The sequence below is a fragment of the Bubalus bubalis genome, chromosome 14 (assembly GCF_019923935.1).
Source record: "Bubalus bubalis isolate 160015118507 breed Murrah chromosome 14, NDDB_SH_1, whole genome shotgun sequence".
NCBI lineage: Eukaryota > Metazoa > Chordata > Mammalia > Artiodactyla > Bovidae > Bubalus > Bubalus bubalis.
Genome location: NC_059170.1, coordinates 72,719,982 through 72,738,799, shown reverse-complemented (window position 1 = coordinate 72,738,799; position 18,818 = coordinate 72,719,982). Strand labels below are relative to the sequence as shown.

Here is an 18,818-nt window from a genome sequence, read left to right as displayed (position 1 = left end):
TGATTGTTAATGCTAGAAAATACACAGAATGAAAAGAATGAAAGAAATCCATAGACTTTTTTTTAAAGCTATGGACATAACTGCAATGAACACTGGGGTACATGTGTTTTTTTTGGAATTTGCTGTATGATGCAGAGAACCCAAACCTGGTGATTTGTGACAAACTAGAGGGCTGGAATCGGCAGGGAGGTGGGAGGGTGGTTCAGGAAGGAGGGTTCATATGTGTATCTATGGCTGATTCAGGTTGATGTAAGGCAGAAACCATCACAATATTGTAAAGTGAATATCCTCTGATTAAAAATAAAAATTAGGACAAGTTAATTCATTTAAAGGCAAAAACTCTGGCAAATCTTATTTCCCATGAGGAAAGATCTATGAATCAGTGTTCAAAGTTACATATAGTAAGTTTTATGCCACTATTAACAGCTATAATACCTCAAAACACTGACAGTAGCCATAACAGCAGTAGCGACATCTTTAGGTCTATGTACAGTGATAAAAACTGGAAAGTACAAAAAAGCTATCAATCAACACCACTAAATAGTAATGACAAGTTTGGTTTTTTGTTGCTGTTTAAACAGCTGGTATCAGGGCTCAGTCTGAGTCTGTAAAGGGCGTCTCTGGCGGCTCTTATGGTTAACAATCCAACTGCAATGCAGGTGACTCCGGTTGATCCCAGGGTCTGGAAGATCCCCTGGAGAAGGGAATGGCTCCCAATCCATTATTCTTGCCTGGAGAATTCCAGGGACATAGGAGCCTGGTGGGCTATCCATGGGCTCACAAAGAGTCGGACACGACTGAGTGACTAACACGTTCACTTTGAATGTGGAAAACTCAACAGTGCTGATGTTTCTGCTTAAAAGTAAGTTAGATGCAGAGAAACATGGCTTAAAATGCCATATCAGTTTTCATGATACACACATAATACAAAAATATTTTCCTTTAATAAACATTTTCTCATCATGTTTAATGGGAAACAACTAAAATCTCATGGAAACAGTCCAGTAGGGAAATTTTGACTATTGAGTTTCAAATCATATATTTTTTTCTTCAGAATCTGTATATATTATTTTGATGTTTTCACAGGTTAGTCCCGATATAGATTTGATCCACCTGTAGATAATAGAGAGGACAATCTAGAGAATTCAGATTCAAATTCAGCAGCACCTGGAAAGAGAGAGAATTATATTCTTTATCTAAAATACTTGAATTCACAAAGTATTAGCTAAAACAAAGCAAAAAAATTGCCTGAGACCTTTCCTAGTATTCTGAAGAATGAAACATATCTATATATGACATGACACAAAATACAAGATAACTGCATTATCTGCCCATGGTTGAATGTGTGGCTGAGTATCAGAGCTTCTGGTTTTCTCATTCTTCATTCATTTACTCAGTAACTATGCACAAGGGTGCTGTGACAAGCACTGGAAGTAAAAGATGAAGGTGACCCAGTGCACCCTGAAAACGACACGCTATAAAGTGGAAAAATAGATGAACAGGCAATTTCCATACAGAGGCATAAATACTGAGACAGATACAAAAGATGGCACAAGGAATACTCAGAAGGGACAGCCAGCTTTGTGTCGATACTGCCAGCTTTTTGGTGGAGGTGCTATGGAAGTAGCTACCTGAAGGACAGGAAAAAGTACAGGAGATGGAGGGGAGAAGCACGTACAAGACCGGAGGTGAGGAAGCGCACCTGTGGGCTCCTACACAGTCTGTCTGGTTAGATGCAGAGTTGAGGGGCAGAGGAGGGTGGTAAGGAGATAAGGCTGACTACTTTGGCAGGACCCAAATTGATGTGGGTGTTTGGAGTCCTTTCTGAGGGCAAAAGATAAACTAGTGAGAAAGTGAATGACAGGAAAATTTTAAAGTCACCCCCCAAGTGACAGCTACACCAACGTGACTGCTTGAGTCTGGGCTTCCTAGCCTGAACCACTACCAGACACTTGAGACGCTGAGGAACTCCGTGTTTTCTGAGAATAGTGTCAGCGTGGAGGCTGACAGTTCCACAGGGGGGGCAGAAGGAGAGGAAGGATATACCCAGAAAGGAAAAGAAATACACAGACCTTTTCAGATTTTTTTAAAGCTATGGAACATAATAAATAAATAAGGAATAAGGATATTTTTCACTATGATTGCTCATGTGTTCACATTCTTCATTAGCTATGTATAAGAAAAAGTATACAACATAGCATTTGTTATACAAACAATGAAAAGAGATGCCACTTATTCTTTACAGTATTTCAGAAATCAATGTCTAAATTTAATTCATACGTTTTGGCAACATACCTTCTTCTAGTTCTCTAGTTATACTCTTTTCCAACTTCCGCCGTGTCTGAAATAAGTCAAATATTATTTATGCTTAAGTTAAACAAGGGATATTATCATAGAAATGATACACAACTTACTACATGTGACATTTAACACTTTTAGAGACTAGACCTAACTTGAAGATTATGTAGAAGAAAAATAATCACATAAATAAAAGAAAATGAATTCCTACTTACTCTGCTTTTAGCTAACAGAGAACATATATATGGCATGCTATTTAGATTAATTTGATAAAAGTACAATAAATGTCAGTCTATCGAGTACACAAAATTTCAGAGGTTACAGAAAGACCCATAATCCTAGGAACAATTCACAAGATTACTATCTTCTTCTCCAACAGCTCTTGCCCTAAATATGTACTTCTGAGACCTTTATTTTGATTTCTAGGTGAGGGTAATGTTCAAATGGAGGAAGTAGTTTGAAGTTGAATGTTAACAAGGAGAACACATCTGCAATTTTCTTTAAACTTTTCCGTTTAAGGAAAACATAGAAAGGTGAGAAGATTATACACAAGAAAACAATGTACCAGCGAGATTTAATTCTGAAGATGTTTAGTGAGAAGAATTCTCTCATAAGTGCTAGTTTCCGAACTATGTCTCATAGAGGGAGAAGGTCCCACAGGGGTCACTGCAGGGTTGAGAAACAGAAGTCACATCTGCCAGGGTCTCTGAACGCTCCTTATCTAAAGGGCTGTATACTTGTCTCCATTTTATATAATACAGTTCTACGCAACAGTTTTTGTTTTGTTTTGTTTTAAAGAAAGCTTGTCTATTTTGAAAAAAAAAAATTTTTAAGGTATGAGAGTCATTGATTTAGTCAAAGTTCCTAATTCTACAAAAGTAGTAACAAAGCCAATGGCCTTCTTACTGAGTCCAGAGTCTTATGCCAGCTACTTCCTCATATTAAGAAAAAAACACATAAATTCTAACTAAATCATAGAGAAAATGAATATGTAAAACCTTATTATATAGTTCAATAATGCCTCTGGCATGACATGACATAGTAGCTTTTGAACTAAATTATGTCTTAAAGGCATGAACAAGAATAAATTATCGAACTCCTATTTGTAGCAGTCCATATAGTTAATTTACACAGCATAACAGTTTCTTAAACACAGGACAGGGAACTTGAAGGAGAAAATCTTTAGTTGAATCAAGCAGGCCAAAACTGAAGAGATTCATCCTTAAAAGGATGTTCGTTTCCTCCAGGTAAATAAAAACCTGGCTTATTAAAATTCATCAACAAATGAATTACCCACTTTTTGCATTATTTAGGACAAAATGTAAAACACAAAACAGATCTCTTTTTACTGTCTGCTGCTGCTGCTGCTGCTAAGTCACTTCAGTCATGGCCAACTTGGTGCGACCCCTTAGATGGAAGCCCACCAGGCTCCCCTGTCCCTGGGATTCTCCAGGCAAGAACACTGGAGTGGGTTGCCATTTCCTTCTCCAATGCACGAAAGTGAAAAATGAAAGGGAAGTCGCTCAGTCGTGTCCGACTCCTAGTGACCCCATGGACTGCAGCCCACCAGGCTCCTCCATCCATGGGATTTTCCAGGCAAGAGTACTGGAGTGGGGTGCCATTGCCTTCTCCGCTCTTTACTGTCTAACATACTTCTATCCAAGCTCTCATCATTAGTTAGTATATACAAAAAAGTATGAGTGTAATCTCAACTATAATCTAAATCCAGTCAGAAATTGCAGTTGAACTTCATTTCCTCAGCCTGAAGTTTCAAGGGGAGGTGTTATACTCCTAGTCTCCTCATGGAAGTGGGGAGTTTTACCTAACGGGTGAGTTTGGGAGAAGAAACTAAGAAGTGTTTGCTTGGTTCTGAATCTCTTCTTTGAAAAGATGTATGTGCCCACAGCACCGTGAACGTGGGTCTGCAGTAGGCAGCCTGCCCCAGGGACGGGGATCAAGCGTTTGCTTCCACCTCTTAGGCCTGCGTGGGGAAGTGTCTGACTTGGGATGAAGTGTTCGGAGGCCCGCTGTGACTGCATAGCTAAAGCACGTCCTCCAGGTTCACGGCTCTCAAGTACTAAGACCCAACGTAGCCGCAGTGCTGTCAAAGAAACCTTGGATTCCTCTTCTATGATGGCAAGAAGCCAAATGAGAAAACAGGTTGAGACGGCACTTAACAAGGGCTACCTTTCTCTGGATGTGAAAGTTGGACTATAAAGAAAGCTGAGCACCAAAGAATCTATGCTTTTGAGCTGTGGTGTTGGAGAAGACTCTTGAGAGTCCCTTGGACTGCAAGGAGATTTAACCAGTGCATCCAAAAGAAAATCAGTCCTGAATATTCACTGGAAGGACTGATGTTGAAGCTGAAACTGCAATACTTTGGCCACCTGATGTGAAGAACCGATACACTGGAAAAGAACCTGGTGCTGGGAAAGATTGAAGGCGGGAGGGGCGAGAAGGGGATGACACAGGATGAGACGATTTGAAGGCCTCACCAGCTCGATGGACATGAGTCTGAGTAAGATCCGGGAGTTGGTAATGGACAGGGAAGCCTGGCGTGCTGCAGTCCATGGGGTAGCAAAGAGTCAGACACGACTGAGTGACTGAACTGAACTGAACTTTTCTCTGCATCACCAACATCATGAAATCAGCATCAAAACCATAAACTCGTGTGCACTGACTGGATATTTTAATCACAATGATTACACGATGAAAACTAGTTCCAATTTAAAGACTCCCTGTCATTACTATCTCAGTCATCATTCATCCAGGTGATGTCAAGACAGAGGCAAAAGTGAGCTTCATTTACAAGTTTTAAATATTTGATTTAACTACAAACTTAGAAACATTCTACAACTGCTCAGCAAGATATGTTTTAGAAATTTAAAGCAAAATTCTGTCAGTAAAATAGTAATTAAAGATGTACTCTTGTGGAAGAAAATGACAAAAAATGATCATCTAAAACTAGAAATTAATCTTTTGATTTAGTATTACAAGTTTGTTTAACCCATAAAAAGGATTTATCTAGGATTTGTTCAAATAAAAAATCACCCATAAGTGGTTAGTGTTTAGACGCCAGTCATTCACTTATGCTTAAAGGCAGAAAAACCGCGGTGGGTGCAGCAGAGCTCGGAAATGATTCTGAACCACCGCCAAAGTGAAATCAATTAGAAAGTAAGTCAAACATCTGAAAGTACACTTTTGGTTACTTGGCAATAAGATTTCATTTCTATAGTAGAATTTAAATCCAGATTTTCAAGAAATTTAAGAAGTTAATAAGTATTTCTAAAATCGAGAAATCTAGGGGAAAAACAATCAAAATGTTCATTAATTATGGCTTTTACTTAGTGTGCATAAGTCAAATAAACAACTCAGAAGTTCAAATTAAAACCAAGAATCATTCATGTAAGAAATCTGAAACCCAAGGGAAAAAAAATATTAGAACTAACCTTGAGCAGGTAAGTCACCATGCTGCTATTTGAAGGGAGTGGAACTGAAGTAGAAAACTCTAGGTTTGCTCTTGGACAAAGATTTGAATTGAACATTCTAGTATTATTGAAATTTCCAATGCCAGGGCGCTCCAGGACTGGCCTCGTGGTGAGAGTGCTCAGTAAAGACCTGTTCTGCTGTTTCTGCACCTCAAGTTTGGTGCTCGTCTCTGCCAGCCTCTCATTAGTCCTGTGGAAGACGGAAAACACCAATTTCGTTCATGCTTCCCTAAATGACTTGCATTTGTTAAGTTGCCATATAGTAAATGGAATGTCCTATTAAGCCATTTGAACGCCGGAAACACAAAGCAGACCTCTTGTAAACAAAGATAGCTGTAACCTTGCTCTAAAGAAGTACACATGTGTCTGGGGCTCCTCAAGTAACAAGTCACAGTTGGGAGAGGAGAGAAAGGGCGTCGGAGAGAAAGGGAGGTGGCCTCACCTCTGGGACACACCTGCCTCCGGGAAACAGTTCAGGGATGAAGAAACACCCCGTCCCACCAAGCCACGTTCAAGTGCTTCCTCTCACCACCCTTGCACATACGTTTCTCTCATGACCTCGGAGAAATTAAGCATTTGGCTCTGAGGAATCACCTAGAGCCACAATCTCGAGGGAGGATGAGAAAGTCAATGGGTGACAAAAGGGCTAAAACAGCCCCAGGAATAATGACAAGTATCCCCTGCTTTTCCAAAGTTCATTTTATGGTACTTCACTTCTACCAAGGGCCTACATCAGCACCTATATTTCATAATCAAAAAAAAATCTGAAGAGAATTTTTGGTTTCATTTAAAAAGGCAAAAGCTCTAAGCAGCGTTCAGTATATGTTTTTACAGTGAAGGCATCGCGTTCCCAAGCAGGGAGACCGGCCCCGCCGAGCTCCTTCTCCATAAGCCGCCCCCCACATCCCAGCATCAAGTAGCCACAGCCCCCAGCCTTGTCCGGGAGCAGCTGTGCTTCCCTTGTGCATGTTCAGTTTGGGCATTGACTAGCAGAGCCCGTCCTCGTCCTCGGGTGCCTGCTCCTTTGCTGTCTGCTCTTTGGCTTATGAAAGGCGTCCTGGGGGTGCTCTGCTTTCAGAAGGCCGGAAACCTGGACTCGGCACTGCAGGTGGGATCTGCCCTCTCCAGCCTCCACACGCCCCTCATCAGGTCACCATGCTAGCTTCAGCAACTCTGTGAATTACCCTGCCTTTCACCCCTGTGTGAATTCCCCCTATTTCACAAGCCTGCTTTTACTTAGTGTAGGGAAACTTACAAGGATACCCTATCACTCCTTTTTCTCAGGGCGCCCTTAGGCAGTGACTCTCAGTTAGCTTTCACTTCCTACTCACCTCGGGAGCCTGGCTCTATAAAAATTAGGCTTCAGAGAGAAATTAATGGACTAAATTTATTTTCTGTGATTCTGGGTTTTGACTTACTTGTCTAGTCTTTTTTCCAATGCCTTTTTAACTTTTAGTTCCTCTAGGTAGAGTTGCTTATATTTTCCCAACTCTGCTTTATTAGAATCTTGACAAGTTTTCATCTTGGAGAGTTCAGATTCCAAGTCTTTAAATCTGAGTTCCATCTGACTTCTTATGGAAGCAATATGCTCCTCATGCACCTGCTGTAAGTTTTCTTGAGATGCTGCTCGTATCTAAGTCAAATTTTAAAAGATACATTTTTAATGATTATAACCTGAATATAATTATTATTATAATTATTATGGGACAAATCTGTCCCATTTAGTTTTGAGTCAGTAATTCAGAGAGCGATTTTAAACATGAAAATAAGAAAAGTGGAACTTTAAAATAATCATTGTCAATGTGACATGAATTAAATCTGAATTATAAAATTAATGTGGAATCAATGTTATAGTAGTACTTAAGGAACTGGATAATTCAAAGACTAAGAGGATGAAGTGAAAATTTAGAAATTGAACAAGACAACTTAAGAATAATGCCAAGAGGATGGTACCAGTTCTAAACCACATATTTTTTTTCATCCTCATAGTCTTGTTTTATACCAATTGGTCTTATAAGTAAAAGGATTCTCTAGTGAAAAGCATTCTGAAAGATCAATTTACTGATAACTGTGATGGAAACTGAAATATTTACAAGGAGAAACAAGTGCCCCTTTCCTTCCAGAAATCTACAAAACACACTGCTCTAACAGAAGTAGAGGAAACATATAAGCTGATACATCTAAAATGTAATTTACAGTGAGGTGAATTCAAGTACATGACAGATCAACAAATTAAGCTGCAAAAAATAGGTTGACTTCTTTTAATTTCTCTACGAGATCCTGTCTTGCTCTTTCTTCAATCTCCCATATATACTGCTCAACTTGAGTGTGTTCTATCATATTCAGTTCTTTTTTTTTTTAATTTTATTTTATTTTTAAACTTTACAAATTGTATTAGTTTTGCCGAATATCAAAATGAATCCACCACAGGTATACATGTGTTCCCCATCCTGAACCCTCCTCCCTCCTCCCTCCCCATACCATCCCTCTGGGTCGTCCCAGTGCATATTCAGTTCTATATGAGTTTTGAGTTTCACTACCTCTTGCTCCAACTTCTTGTTCTCTTTCTCTAGTTTCTCACATTTCCTTTGCCATTCTTTCATTGATAATAACTCCTGTTGAAGAACTCGATTTTTTGCATCCAGGTGCAGACATTGTGAACATGCAATTTCTAGCTCTGCTGGAAGATGATCAATCTGCAAGAAGAAAACAATGCCATTTGGTTCTGAGGGAAGTGGACTGAGTACCGCTTAACTCAAACCGAGGATCAAATACATATGATGGTATCTGTATTGTAGAATGTAGGACCTGGAATAACTCAAAGAATCAAGAAAGAATTTTAAACCACCAAGAGTCACAAAATATATTCTTCACTATCATCTTAGTCTAAAAACATTTGCACTTGATTTTACACTCTTTTACTGTTCTACAGTAATACTTTTCTATCTTTCCTCCGTAGAATGACTGCAAGTCACCTCTTAGTAGAATGTCTCTTACTCCTTCCCGCAGCTTGTCCCACGGTTTTTAAAGAAGTTTGAGGTATCCTGTATTGAGTTATCTAGGGCTGAGTTAATAAATGCCTCCCAAAAGAAGATTGTGAAAATAAGACTCTAAAGACTAAATATGGATTCTAATCCAATAAGCCTTTTTCTGAACCACAAACAGTTTTTGCTAATTTGAATGGCATTCCAAAGAAAAATGATTCACAGGGTTAAAGAAATCCCATCTCCTAAGAGTTTAGTGAGATGATCCATACATTTTTCTGAACAACAACAAAAAATGCCTCATTCTTCTAACCCTTTGTTACTTTCCACAGATTAAGAGAACATACGAAACAAAGGAAACAAAAACTATTTCCTGGACTATCAGTGACAGTGAGTTGGAAAGAACTTTCCTTGAGACAGAATGATTACTTTTTAAGTCAACGTGAGTGGAGCTGGTGGTTTTCAAACATGTCTACAAATTTTTTGACACTTTTCTCATGAAATTCCCTCTCCTCAAGTATGTGCTAGTCCTAGTAACTGATTCCTCCTGGACAGAGTCTGGGGAAACTGCTGTGTGAGTTTTAAAGCTAAATAGCTTCTGAATTTCGCTCTGTGGGGAAGCCAACTCTTAGAATCAGGCAACATGCTGTGAAGAAGCAAGGCCACATACTGAGCACATCTCAGTGTCCCCACTGACCACCCCCACCTAATGTCCCCTCCAAAAGCCAGCTCTAACTGCCAGACATGTGCATGAACAAGTCTTCAGATGACTCTGGTCCCCACCTTCACGACATCCTGGCTGATATGACTGGAGAAGAAATGAGCTGGGCTCACTCACTGAGACTTGCCCCAACGCAGACTTGTGAACAAAGGAAATGCTGTTTTGAGTCACTAGGCTTTGAGGTGGTTTCTAATGCAATTTGTTAACAATAAATAACTGGCACAGATACTGATATTAAAAATGAGGTTCAGTTTAGTCGCTCAGTCAAATCTGACTCTTTGTGACCCCATGGACTGCAGCACGCCAGGCTTCCCTGTCCACCATCAACTCCTAGAGCTTGCTCAAACTTGTGTCCATCAAGTTGATGATGCCCCCAAATGAGGTACTGCAATTTAAAAAGACCTGAAACATGTGAGAAGGCCTTTGAAGCCGGAGGTACGTGGCACTCGAATGGATGCAAAGAAATGAAAACCCAATGGGCTTCATGACATTGTACACAGAAGCCTGATGGTCCTTGAAGATGCTGCCGGTGTCGGCTTCTAGGCAAGAGAAGAAACTGACACTGAAACATGGGGGGCAGAGACTCTTGCCATGAAGCAGCTGAAAGTAAATCAATGAGAGGGATAAGCTATCAGAAAAATTAAAAAAGAAAGTGAAAATGAAGTCGCTCAGTCGTGTCCGACTCTTTGCTACCCCATGGACTGTAGCCTACCAGCCTCCTCCGCCCATGGCATTTTCCAGGCAAGAGTGGGTTGCCATTTCCTTCTCCAGGGGATCTTCCTGACCCCAGGATTGAACCCAGGTCTCCTGCATTGCAGGCAGACACTTTACCATCTGAGCCACCTGGGAAGCCTAAGAAAAATTAAAAAGTATTATTCAATATAAAGGAACCAAGACTCACTGGGTTCAATACTGTATCCCCTTTACAGCATCTCCACATTCCCAATTGTCACATGATGCTAAAGTACAGAAATGGCTTCTGGGCTAAGATCAAATCTAGGGTGCTGCCAGGAAAATATGGTCTAAAGGTAAAACCTGTAGACTGTAAGTGTAAAACCCTGGAAAGACTTAAGGTGGTGCCTCAGATTCCTTTAAGGATCTTAAGAGCAAAAGAATGTTAAAGGTGTCATCCTGCAAAGTTTCACAGGAAGCCCAAGGTGCAGCCGCTAAGTCACTTCAGTCGTGTCCGACTCTGTGTGACCCCATAGACGGCAGCCCACCAGGCTCCGCCATCCCTGGGATTCTCCAGGCAAGAACATTGGAGTGGGTTGCCATTTCCTTCTCCAATGCATCAAAGTGAAAAGTAAAAGTGAAGTCACTCAGTCGTGTCCGACTCTTAGTGACCCCATGGACTGCAGCCTACCAGGCTCCTCCGTCCATGGGATTTTCCAGGCAAGAGTACTGAAGTGGGTTGCCATTGCCGTCTCCAGCAATGTCATATGTAGATGACACCACCCTTATGGCAGAAAGCGAAGAGGATCTAATGATCCTCTTGAAGAAAGGGAATGAGGAGAGTGAAAAACCTGGCTTAAAACTCAACATTGAGGAAACTAAGATCATGGTATCCAGTCCCATCAGTTCATGGCAGATAGATGGGAGAACAATGGAAACAGTGACAGACTATTTGGGGGAGCACCAAAATCACTGCAGATGGTGACTGTACCCATGAAATTAAAAGACGCCTCCTCCTCGGAAGAAAAGTTATAACCCACCTACACAGCATATTAAAAGCAGAAATATTACTTTGCCGACAAAGGTCTGTCTAGTCAAAGCTATGGTTTTTCCAGTAATCATGGATGGATATGTGAGTTGGACCATCAAGAAAGCTGAGCACCGAAGAATTGATGCTTTTGAACTGTGGTGTTGGCGAAGACTCTTGAGAGTCTCTGGGACTGCAAGGAGATCCAACCAGTCAATCCTAGAGGAAATCAGTCCTGAATATTCATGTGACTGATCCTGAAGCCGAAGCTCCAATACTTTGGCCACCTGATGCGAAGAACTGATTCATTGGAAAAGACCCTGATGCTGGGAAAGATTGAAGGCATGAGGAGAAGGGGATGTCAGAGGATGAGATGGTTGGATGGCATCACTGACTCGATGGACATGAGTTTGAGCAGGCTCCAGGAGCTGGCGATGGACAGGGAAGCCTGGCTTGCTGCAGGCCATCGGTTTGCAGAGTTAGACACAACTGAGCGACTGAACTGACACATAAAATACTAAATGCTAATGAAACTTTTTTAAAGTGTGGCTATATTTACATTTTACTTTCTAAAGATGCTCTAATTTTCATCAGTGGTTCAAGATATTCCAGGTTTTGTTAAATCACATCTTACTAAAATAATCTTTGAAAAAAATCCCATGCAAACCCCACCTCTTTAAAAAAAAAAAATCAACAAAGGAAAAAATATATTCTTTCAGAAAGAACTGTTCTATAGAGACGTAGTATTCATTCCTGGTGAAGAGAACAAACTGCAATATTAAAAATGATTCATTCTCTAAAATCTCACAGAAGGGTTTGGATTACAAGAGAAATTCAGAATTCTCAGTCAAATCATTGCTAAAATTTCCAGACTCAAACAGATATTTGTGTACCAGTGTTCATGGCAGCATTATTGACAATAGCCAGAAAGTGGAAAAACCCTGATTTCATTGACAGAGGAATGAAGAAACAAAATGTGGTCTATATAAAATATTGCTTTTCAACTGGATTCTCAGAATGTTTTAAATTAAAATCTTACTACAAAAATCATTAATTTTATGAATTCAGTCCACTTCTTCTATAAGGAGGAATTATGCTACCAGTAGCAAGCAATATCTGCAAAAATACAATAAACTCTTTAATCAATGAGATCTGTCACACTGTCAAAATATTGTCATATATTACTAGTAAAAAAATTAAAATTCTTCCTCAGTATGACAGAAATTAAGAAGTTGACTTACCAATCTTGTACTTAACAGGTTTTTCTGAAGGTGTTCAATTTTGCCCACTTGCTTTTTGACTGTAGTTTGTAACTTGGCATTTTCAATTTCAAGTCTAAAATGCAGATTTAAAATAATTGTTCTCACACATGGTGTTTTTTTTTTTTTTTTTTTTTTTTTTTTTTGGTTGTGGACCATTTTTAAAGTCTTTATTGAATTTACTACAACATTGCTTCTGTTTTATGTTTTGGAGTTTTGGCTGTGAGTCACATGGGATCTTAGTTCCCCGACCAGGAATGAACCCACATGCTGTGCCTTGGAAGGCAGAGTTTTAACCCCTGAACTCTCAAGGAAGTCCTTCACACACAGATTTTTTAAATACCACACTGTTTCTGAACAAACATCTACAGTTCAATTATAGAGGATCTTAGAATTTTGAAAAGTAAATGATTTGGCAACTGTACTGTTTTTCTAGTTGTGTTTTGTGGACAATTGGCTTCCCTGGTGGCTCAGATGGTAAAGAAACTGCCGGCAATGCAGGAGACCCAGGTTCGATCCCTGGGTCAGGAAGGTCCCCTGGACAATGAAACGGCAACCCACTCCAGGATTTTTGCCTGGAGAATTCCATGAATAGAGGACCCTGGTGGGCTATATCCATGGGGTCAGAAAGAGCTGGATGCAACTGAGTGACTAACACTTGTGGATAATGTGCAAAATATGGAAATAATGGGGGAAAATATGCATCTCGAAACAGCTCAAAGCCGAAATGTCACCCAGCTTCACAGTGATGTGTCTATTATCTGATTTAATTCTCGTATTATACTGTTTATCTGCTCTATACTTCAGTTGTTTTCTGTGCTGCTTTACATCATACTTTTGGATGTGATCCTGTGTTTTTTCAGCACATCTCACGGCCTCTACATGTTGATCCTGTGCTTCTTGCAACTAAAAAGAGAAAAAGAGGAAAAACAACTGTTTTAACTACTGATAACCTAGCGAATCCACCATCCTCACTTTCTGTCTCTTTCATCTGCATATTGTTTACAGCTCTTTTCCTGCCATACGGCAGAGTTGTTACAACAGACACCTTACAGTCCACAAACTGAAAATATTTACTGTTTGCCCTTTGTACGTTACTGACCTCTCCTCTAGCACTCAAATACAACATCACTCATACTTTAAAACAGATTTCCCAAATAATAGATAACGCCAACATAAGGACTTTGAAAACCATCACCACACACAGCAGCTCACCTTCTTTTCCCTCCTCACTGAATCTGGTTACAGACACAGAAGGGGCCACCCTCCGGCCTTCCTGATATTAAGTTACTCAGACAAAAGATGCAGACCCGCTGTCCACGCCCTGCCCCTCCCGATAAACCTGCAGAGCTTCACCACCTCACAACCAGAAAGAAACGGGTGTGAATGTGCAGCAAGTGGGAGAAAATTCCACCCTGTGGAGCATGTTCCCTCTTTATTAGAGGCTTTGATTAACTTCAGAGATCTTCACATATTCTAACCGGTCCTCAGATCTTTCCAACAGGTTCCTATCCCAGCAAAAAAATGAGGCCATTCCCTTGTGGCTTATCTATTTTATATCTAGTAGTGTGTCTATGTTCATCCCAGACTCCTAATTTATCCCTCCTCCCCACCTTTGCCCTTGGCTAACCATAAGGACCTACTGGAGAACACAGGGAACTCTACTCAGTATTCTGTAGTCACCTACCTGGGAAAAGGAACTGAAAAGGAATGGATACATGTATAACTGAATCAATTTGCTGTACATCTGAAACTAACACAAAATTATAAATCAACTATGCCCCAATATAAAAGAAAAATCAAATTTAACAAATGAGATTGCTCCCATGGCCCTCAAGGAGCCTTGATAACCTGGCCTCCACCTGCCTCTGGACCTCAGCCCCTACAGCCCTCTCCCTGACTCACTCCATTCCTGCTGCTCTCAAATCCTGCCACCCTTCATTTTTATTGGGCAATCTGGTATTGAAATGATAGTAATTGATCCTTAAAATAAGAATTATGAGCAAACTGTAAACATGTTCTAAGTTACTAGCATAAATAGCAGTGGGAAGATTAGAACAAGAAGAGTTTGGTTAAAGCTTACCACTTGAGTCCCAAATTATGATTAATGACAAGTATATTTAAATGACTTGCCAATGAATTATCAATTAGTGACAATTCTTTAAAGAATTGAGAGGCCATAAGAATAAATGATTCAAGACTGAAATGTTTCCCAAGTTAATTCAAATTTACATGCAAAAATTAAAATTATACCAACAAGTATGACAAAAAGGTATGACAAGCTACTGAAGCCAAAGTACTATATATAAGAGATAGCATCTGGGAAACGTGCAGTTGACTGTCAAGGTAATCCATGTAACTGAAGCTTAATTTCAGATTATTCATTTTAGGTTTGAGCATTTCTTTTGTCTGCTTCATCATTTTACTGACATGTGGTAACATAAAGATTAAAATTATTATCTTAATAGTAAAAGATTAAATTACTAATACCTGTCTATATTAAAAATTTAGAACTGAATCTCTTAACATTTCACAAGTGACACGATGTCTCCACTCAAAGTGAAGCATCTCCTGGGTCTAATTTTTATTTGCTGGATACAAGGTGTGCTTTTAGGCTTGTTTAAAGACCATATATTCACAGCCTGTGTATTTTTTCATTCACCTAGATTCACCATTTAGCCAGGATCAAGAATCATTTACAGCTCTTTTCCTGCCATACGGCAGAGTTGAGTTTTTCTTTCAGGAAGTCTGAGAATTACTTCTCCTGGATACTTACTTCTTCTGCTTTCTCATTTTCATACTGACAAGGTCTCTCTTCTAAATGATTCCATTCGTTGATTAACTCCTTGTCTTTTTCCTGCACCATCAGACCTTGTTTCTCAATTTCAGCATGGACTTTTTTCACGATCTGCTGAATCTCGTCTTGGATGCTAATGACTGTCTTCTCTGTACTGTCGGCTCCATTTTGTGCATCACCCACTTGCTGTCGGAGCAACCTGTTTTCACTCTGGAGTTGAGACAATCTCTCCTCTAAGGATTCCTGCTTTTTAAGGTATTCATTCACTTTGCCTTGTTTGTTCAGATACTTGTGTTCAATTTCCTGCTTTTGACACTCTGCTTGGCGTGGGTCTCTCTGGACAAATTCTAACATCAAAGTCTTCTCTCTGAGATCATCTCTCATCTGATGCAGCTTGATTTTTAGCTTATTGAATTGACTTTCCACTTCAGAAAGTTGCTGGGAAGCCGTCTCACTGTTACTTCTCAGCTTAGTCGCTTCGAACTTCATTTGGTCCTGCAAGCATAACCTCTCGTCGTTTGCTTTCTGGAAGGCAAGCTCCAGGTCTCTTTGTGATGCCTGACCTTGATCACGATCGTGTGTGGCAGCAGCCAGTCTAGAACGGTAGGATTCCACTTCTGTTTCCAGTGCCTGTTTGCTTTGTTTATTGTTCTCCAGCTCAGATTTGAGCATTGTATTCTCAGCTATCAGGACATTAAGCTGACCAGTATACTGGAATATAGTCTCTGTTAATATTTCCTCTTTCGATTTCATTGCCTTTTGAAGATTTTCAATATCATCAAAATATTTCTTCTCCTTTTCCTGATTCTGATTTTTTACTGCATCTATTTCTAGTCTTAGGCTGGCAATTTCATCCTGCAGCATGCGGTTTTTGTGTAACAGATCTTTTGCTTTTCTCCCACTATCAGAAACCTAAGTGAAACAAAGGAGACTTTTAGTTAGTACTCAATAAAATGACGTTTCATTATTTCCTCCAAAATGAAACACTAACCTGTATGTTTATACAGTGAAAAGATTGCAACAAGTGGCTCTCCAAACAGAAAAATAAGGTTTGATACAAACCTCAAACTTCATACAAGCAGAAACTTCCAAAGGTTCAAAAACTTAATTGAAGACAATGAATCCATGAAAGGAAAAAGAAATCCCAAGCGACTTTTCAAGAAGCTCAAAACTGAAAAGGCTTTTCTCTGAACCACAGTGAACCCAGAAGGCTTACAATAAAAGATTTATAGATTTGACTACACTTAAAACTTGCATCTGATGTGGAATATTTATACAATGCAAATCTACTAAGCCATGAAAAAGAATGAAATAATGCTATTTGTATCAACAGAGATGGACCTAGACATTATCACCCTATGGGAGGTAAGTCAGACAAAGACAAATATTATATCATACAGCTTATATGTGGAATCTAAAATGAACTTATTTCCAAATCAGAAAGAGACTCACAAACATAGAAAACAAACTTATGGTCACCATGGGGGAACGGAGGGAAGGGGAAGGGATAAATAGGGAGGTTGGGTTTAACATACACCATTATATATAGACAAGTGTACATAAAATAACCACTAAGGATCTACTGTACAACATTAGGAACTACACTTAATATTCTACAAGAAGGATCTGAAAAGGAATATGTGTGTGTGATGTGTGTGTATGCAAAGAGTCATGTCCAACTCTTTGCAACCCCACAGACTATAGCCCGCCAGGCACCTCTGTCCATGGAATTCCCCAAGCAAGAATACTGGACAGGGCAGCCATTTCCTTCTCCAGGGGATCTTCCCAACCTAAGACTCGAACCCAGGTCTCCTGCTTTGCACGTGGATTCTTTACTGTCTGAGCCAGCAGCGAAGCCCCATTTATATAATACACACACACGTACATATATGTCTGAATCACTGTGCTGTATACCTGAAACTGACACAATATTGTAAATCAACTGTGATTCGATAAACACCACCACTCGCTACCTTTAAAAACACTGCATCTAATACCTCCTATACAGCTACTTCACAGCAAAAGCCTTAGCTCTATATATATTTAAATAGACTATATTTTGTACAGAAATTGTTTTCTTGAGAATATGCTACCTCTCTAACATTTTAATAGGCAATTACAGACTTATGCCTTTTGACAACTGTACTAAGCACTTCTACAAACCTCAACTAACTCATTAGCTATAATGATTCTGGAAAGGAAGAAGTTAAAACTATATAAGTAAGCTGCAGGCTTTTCACCAGGTCTTCTGACTCTGTTAGTCCTCTTACATCAAACCACAGTTACTTCTCTAGTACAAACATATCAATACAAAATAATCCTCCTATGTCATTCATGGTATATACACTAATGGTAAATGAGGTAAAATTTAGAGAGCTCTTCTTAGAGAATCATGAGATTATTTTCTGCTGCAATAACTTTCATTCTCTCTTCATGCTGTTTAAAATACTAAGATGGGGGAAATACAATGAGAAACACAATTATCACTAAATGTATACTATGGAATATGTATCACTGTTTTCAACAGTTCCTTGTACTGACACAGGACACTACACAGAGCAGAGGGTTCATTTTCTACAAGTACAAGAATGACTTCCGAAGTATGGTCTCTGAACTGCCTATAGATTTCCTCCTTACCTTCAGTGGAAGTGATAAACTAACATAATCATCTATCAAGGAAGGGAAATCACTACCAAATACCAGAATACCTACTATTAGTAACAAGAGTTTTTGATTTTCATTCCCTTGTTGGGAGCGGGGGCTTTTAAAACTGTATTCTAAAAAACCACCTTGTTAAAGTGTTCAAAAGTGTTTTTACAACTGATGTTGCAGCTTTTACAAACTGAAAAACTGTAAATGATGTGAAAGTGTCACTGACAGGATATTGGTTAAAGAAATGACAGTGGAGCCAAGAACGGACTCTGATTCAGACACTGAAGATGATGACGTGCATGGAGGGACAGACACGCTCACCCCAAAGCAGAGGGACTTGGTCGGGTAGCGCAGTCGATGGGGGCGCACACGTGGTCTGCCTGGACTAAACCACAATCAGGGTCCCGGCTCCTTTGAGACAGTCGTGAAGGATCTGAGATCAATTCCTATGGAAAATATTGAAGGCCTCTCCTTGGACGAGGCCATTGTCAGTCCCCACCTGACTGAGTTAGACAAATGGATTTGAATTACAAATAGTACTTTCCCGAGCTCTCCCTGAGAGGTTTTCGTTGTGGGAGATCTGCTGCTAGGACCTCGGGGATGGGACCCGGTCCGTGTCTGAGAGGGATATCGGCTGGGGGAGTGAATTCCTCTGCTTGAGATGCCACCTGACAACTCTTCAGAATGAAGGACAATCAACTTCGAGAGTGTTTGTTTTCTACCAATTGCTGGAAAAAAATCCCATGGGGAGCATTCCTGCACCTCTCGAGGATGCCAGTTAACACCTGTCCTTGAAGACTCTGCTGTGAGGGAGAACCCAGCTGGGAAAGTGGAGCCAGCTCGGAGCTGTTCACGGGGCAGGTGGCCTGGAGGGCTGATGGGCACAGAGGGAGGGGGTCCACGACTCTCAGCCACCTGCC

At 40.1% G+C, this 18,818-nt stretch overlaps 1 protein-coding gene across 1 annotated transcript in view; it reads right to left on the bottom strand.

Moving 5' to 3' along the window:
- Positions 1 to 751: 751 nt before the first annotated feature.
- LOC102410310 (ankyrin repeat domain-containing protein 26) overlaps positions 752 to 18,818 on the bottom strand; it is a 65,655-nt gene continuing 47,588 nt past the window's right edge. Inside the window, exons 22-29 of the mRNA XM_044928268.2 lie at positions 15,226 to 16,158; positions 13,285 to 13,355; positions 12,432 to 12,525; positions 8,327 to 8,482; positions 7,205 to 7,419; positions 5,748 to 5,976; positions 2,296 to 2,341; positions 752 to 1,167 (exon numbers count right to left, since the gene is read on the bottom strand). Coding sequence (XP_044784203.1) covers positions 1,088 to 1,167; positions 2,296 to 2,341; positions 5,748 to 5,976; positions 7,205 to 7,419; positions 8,327 to 8,482; positions 12,432 to 12,525; positions 13,285 to 13,355; positions 15,226 to 16,158 — 1,824 coding nt within the window. The 3' untranslated portion in view covers positions 752 to 1,087. The remainder of the gene's footprint in view (positions 1,168 to 2,295; positions 2,342 to 5,747; positions 5,977 to 7,204; positions 7,420 to 8,326; positions 8,483 to 12,431; positions 12,526 to 13,284; positions 13,356 to 15,225; positions 16,159 to 18,818) is intronic.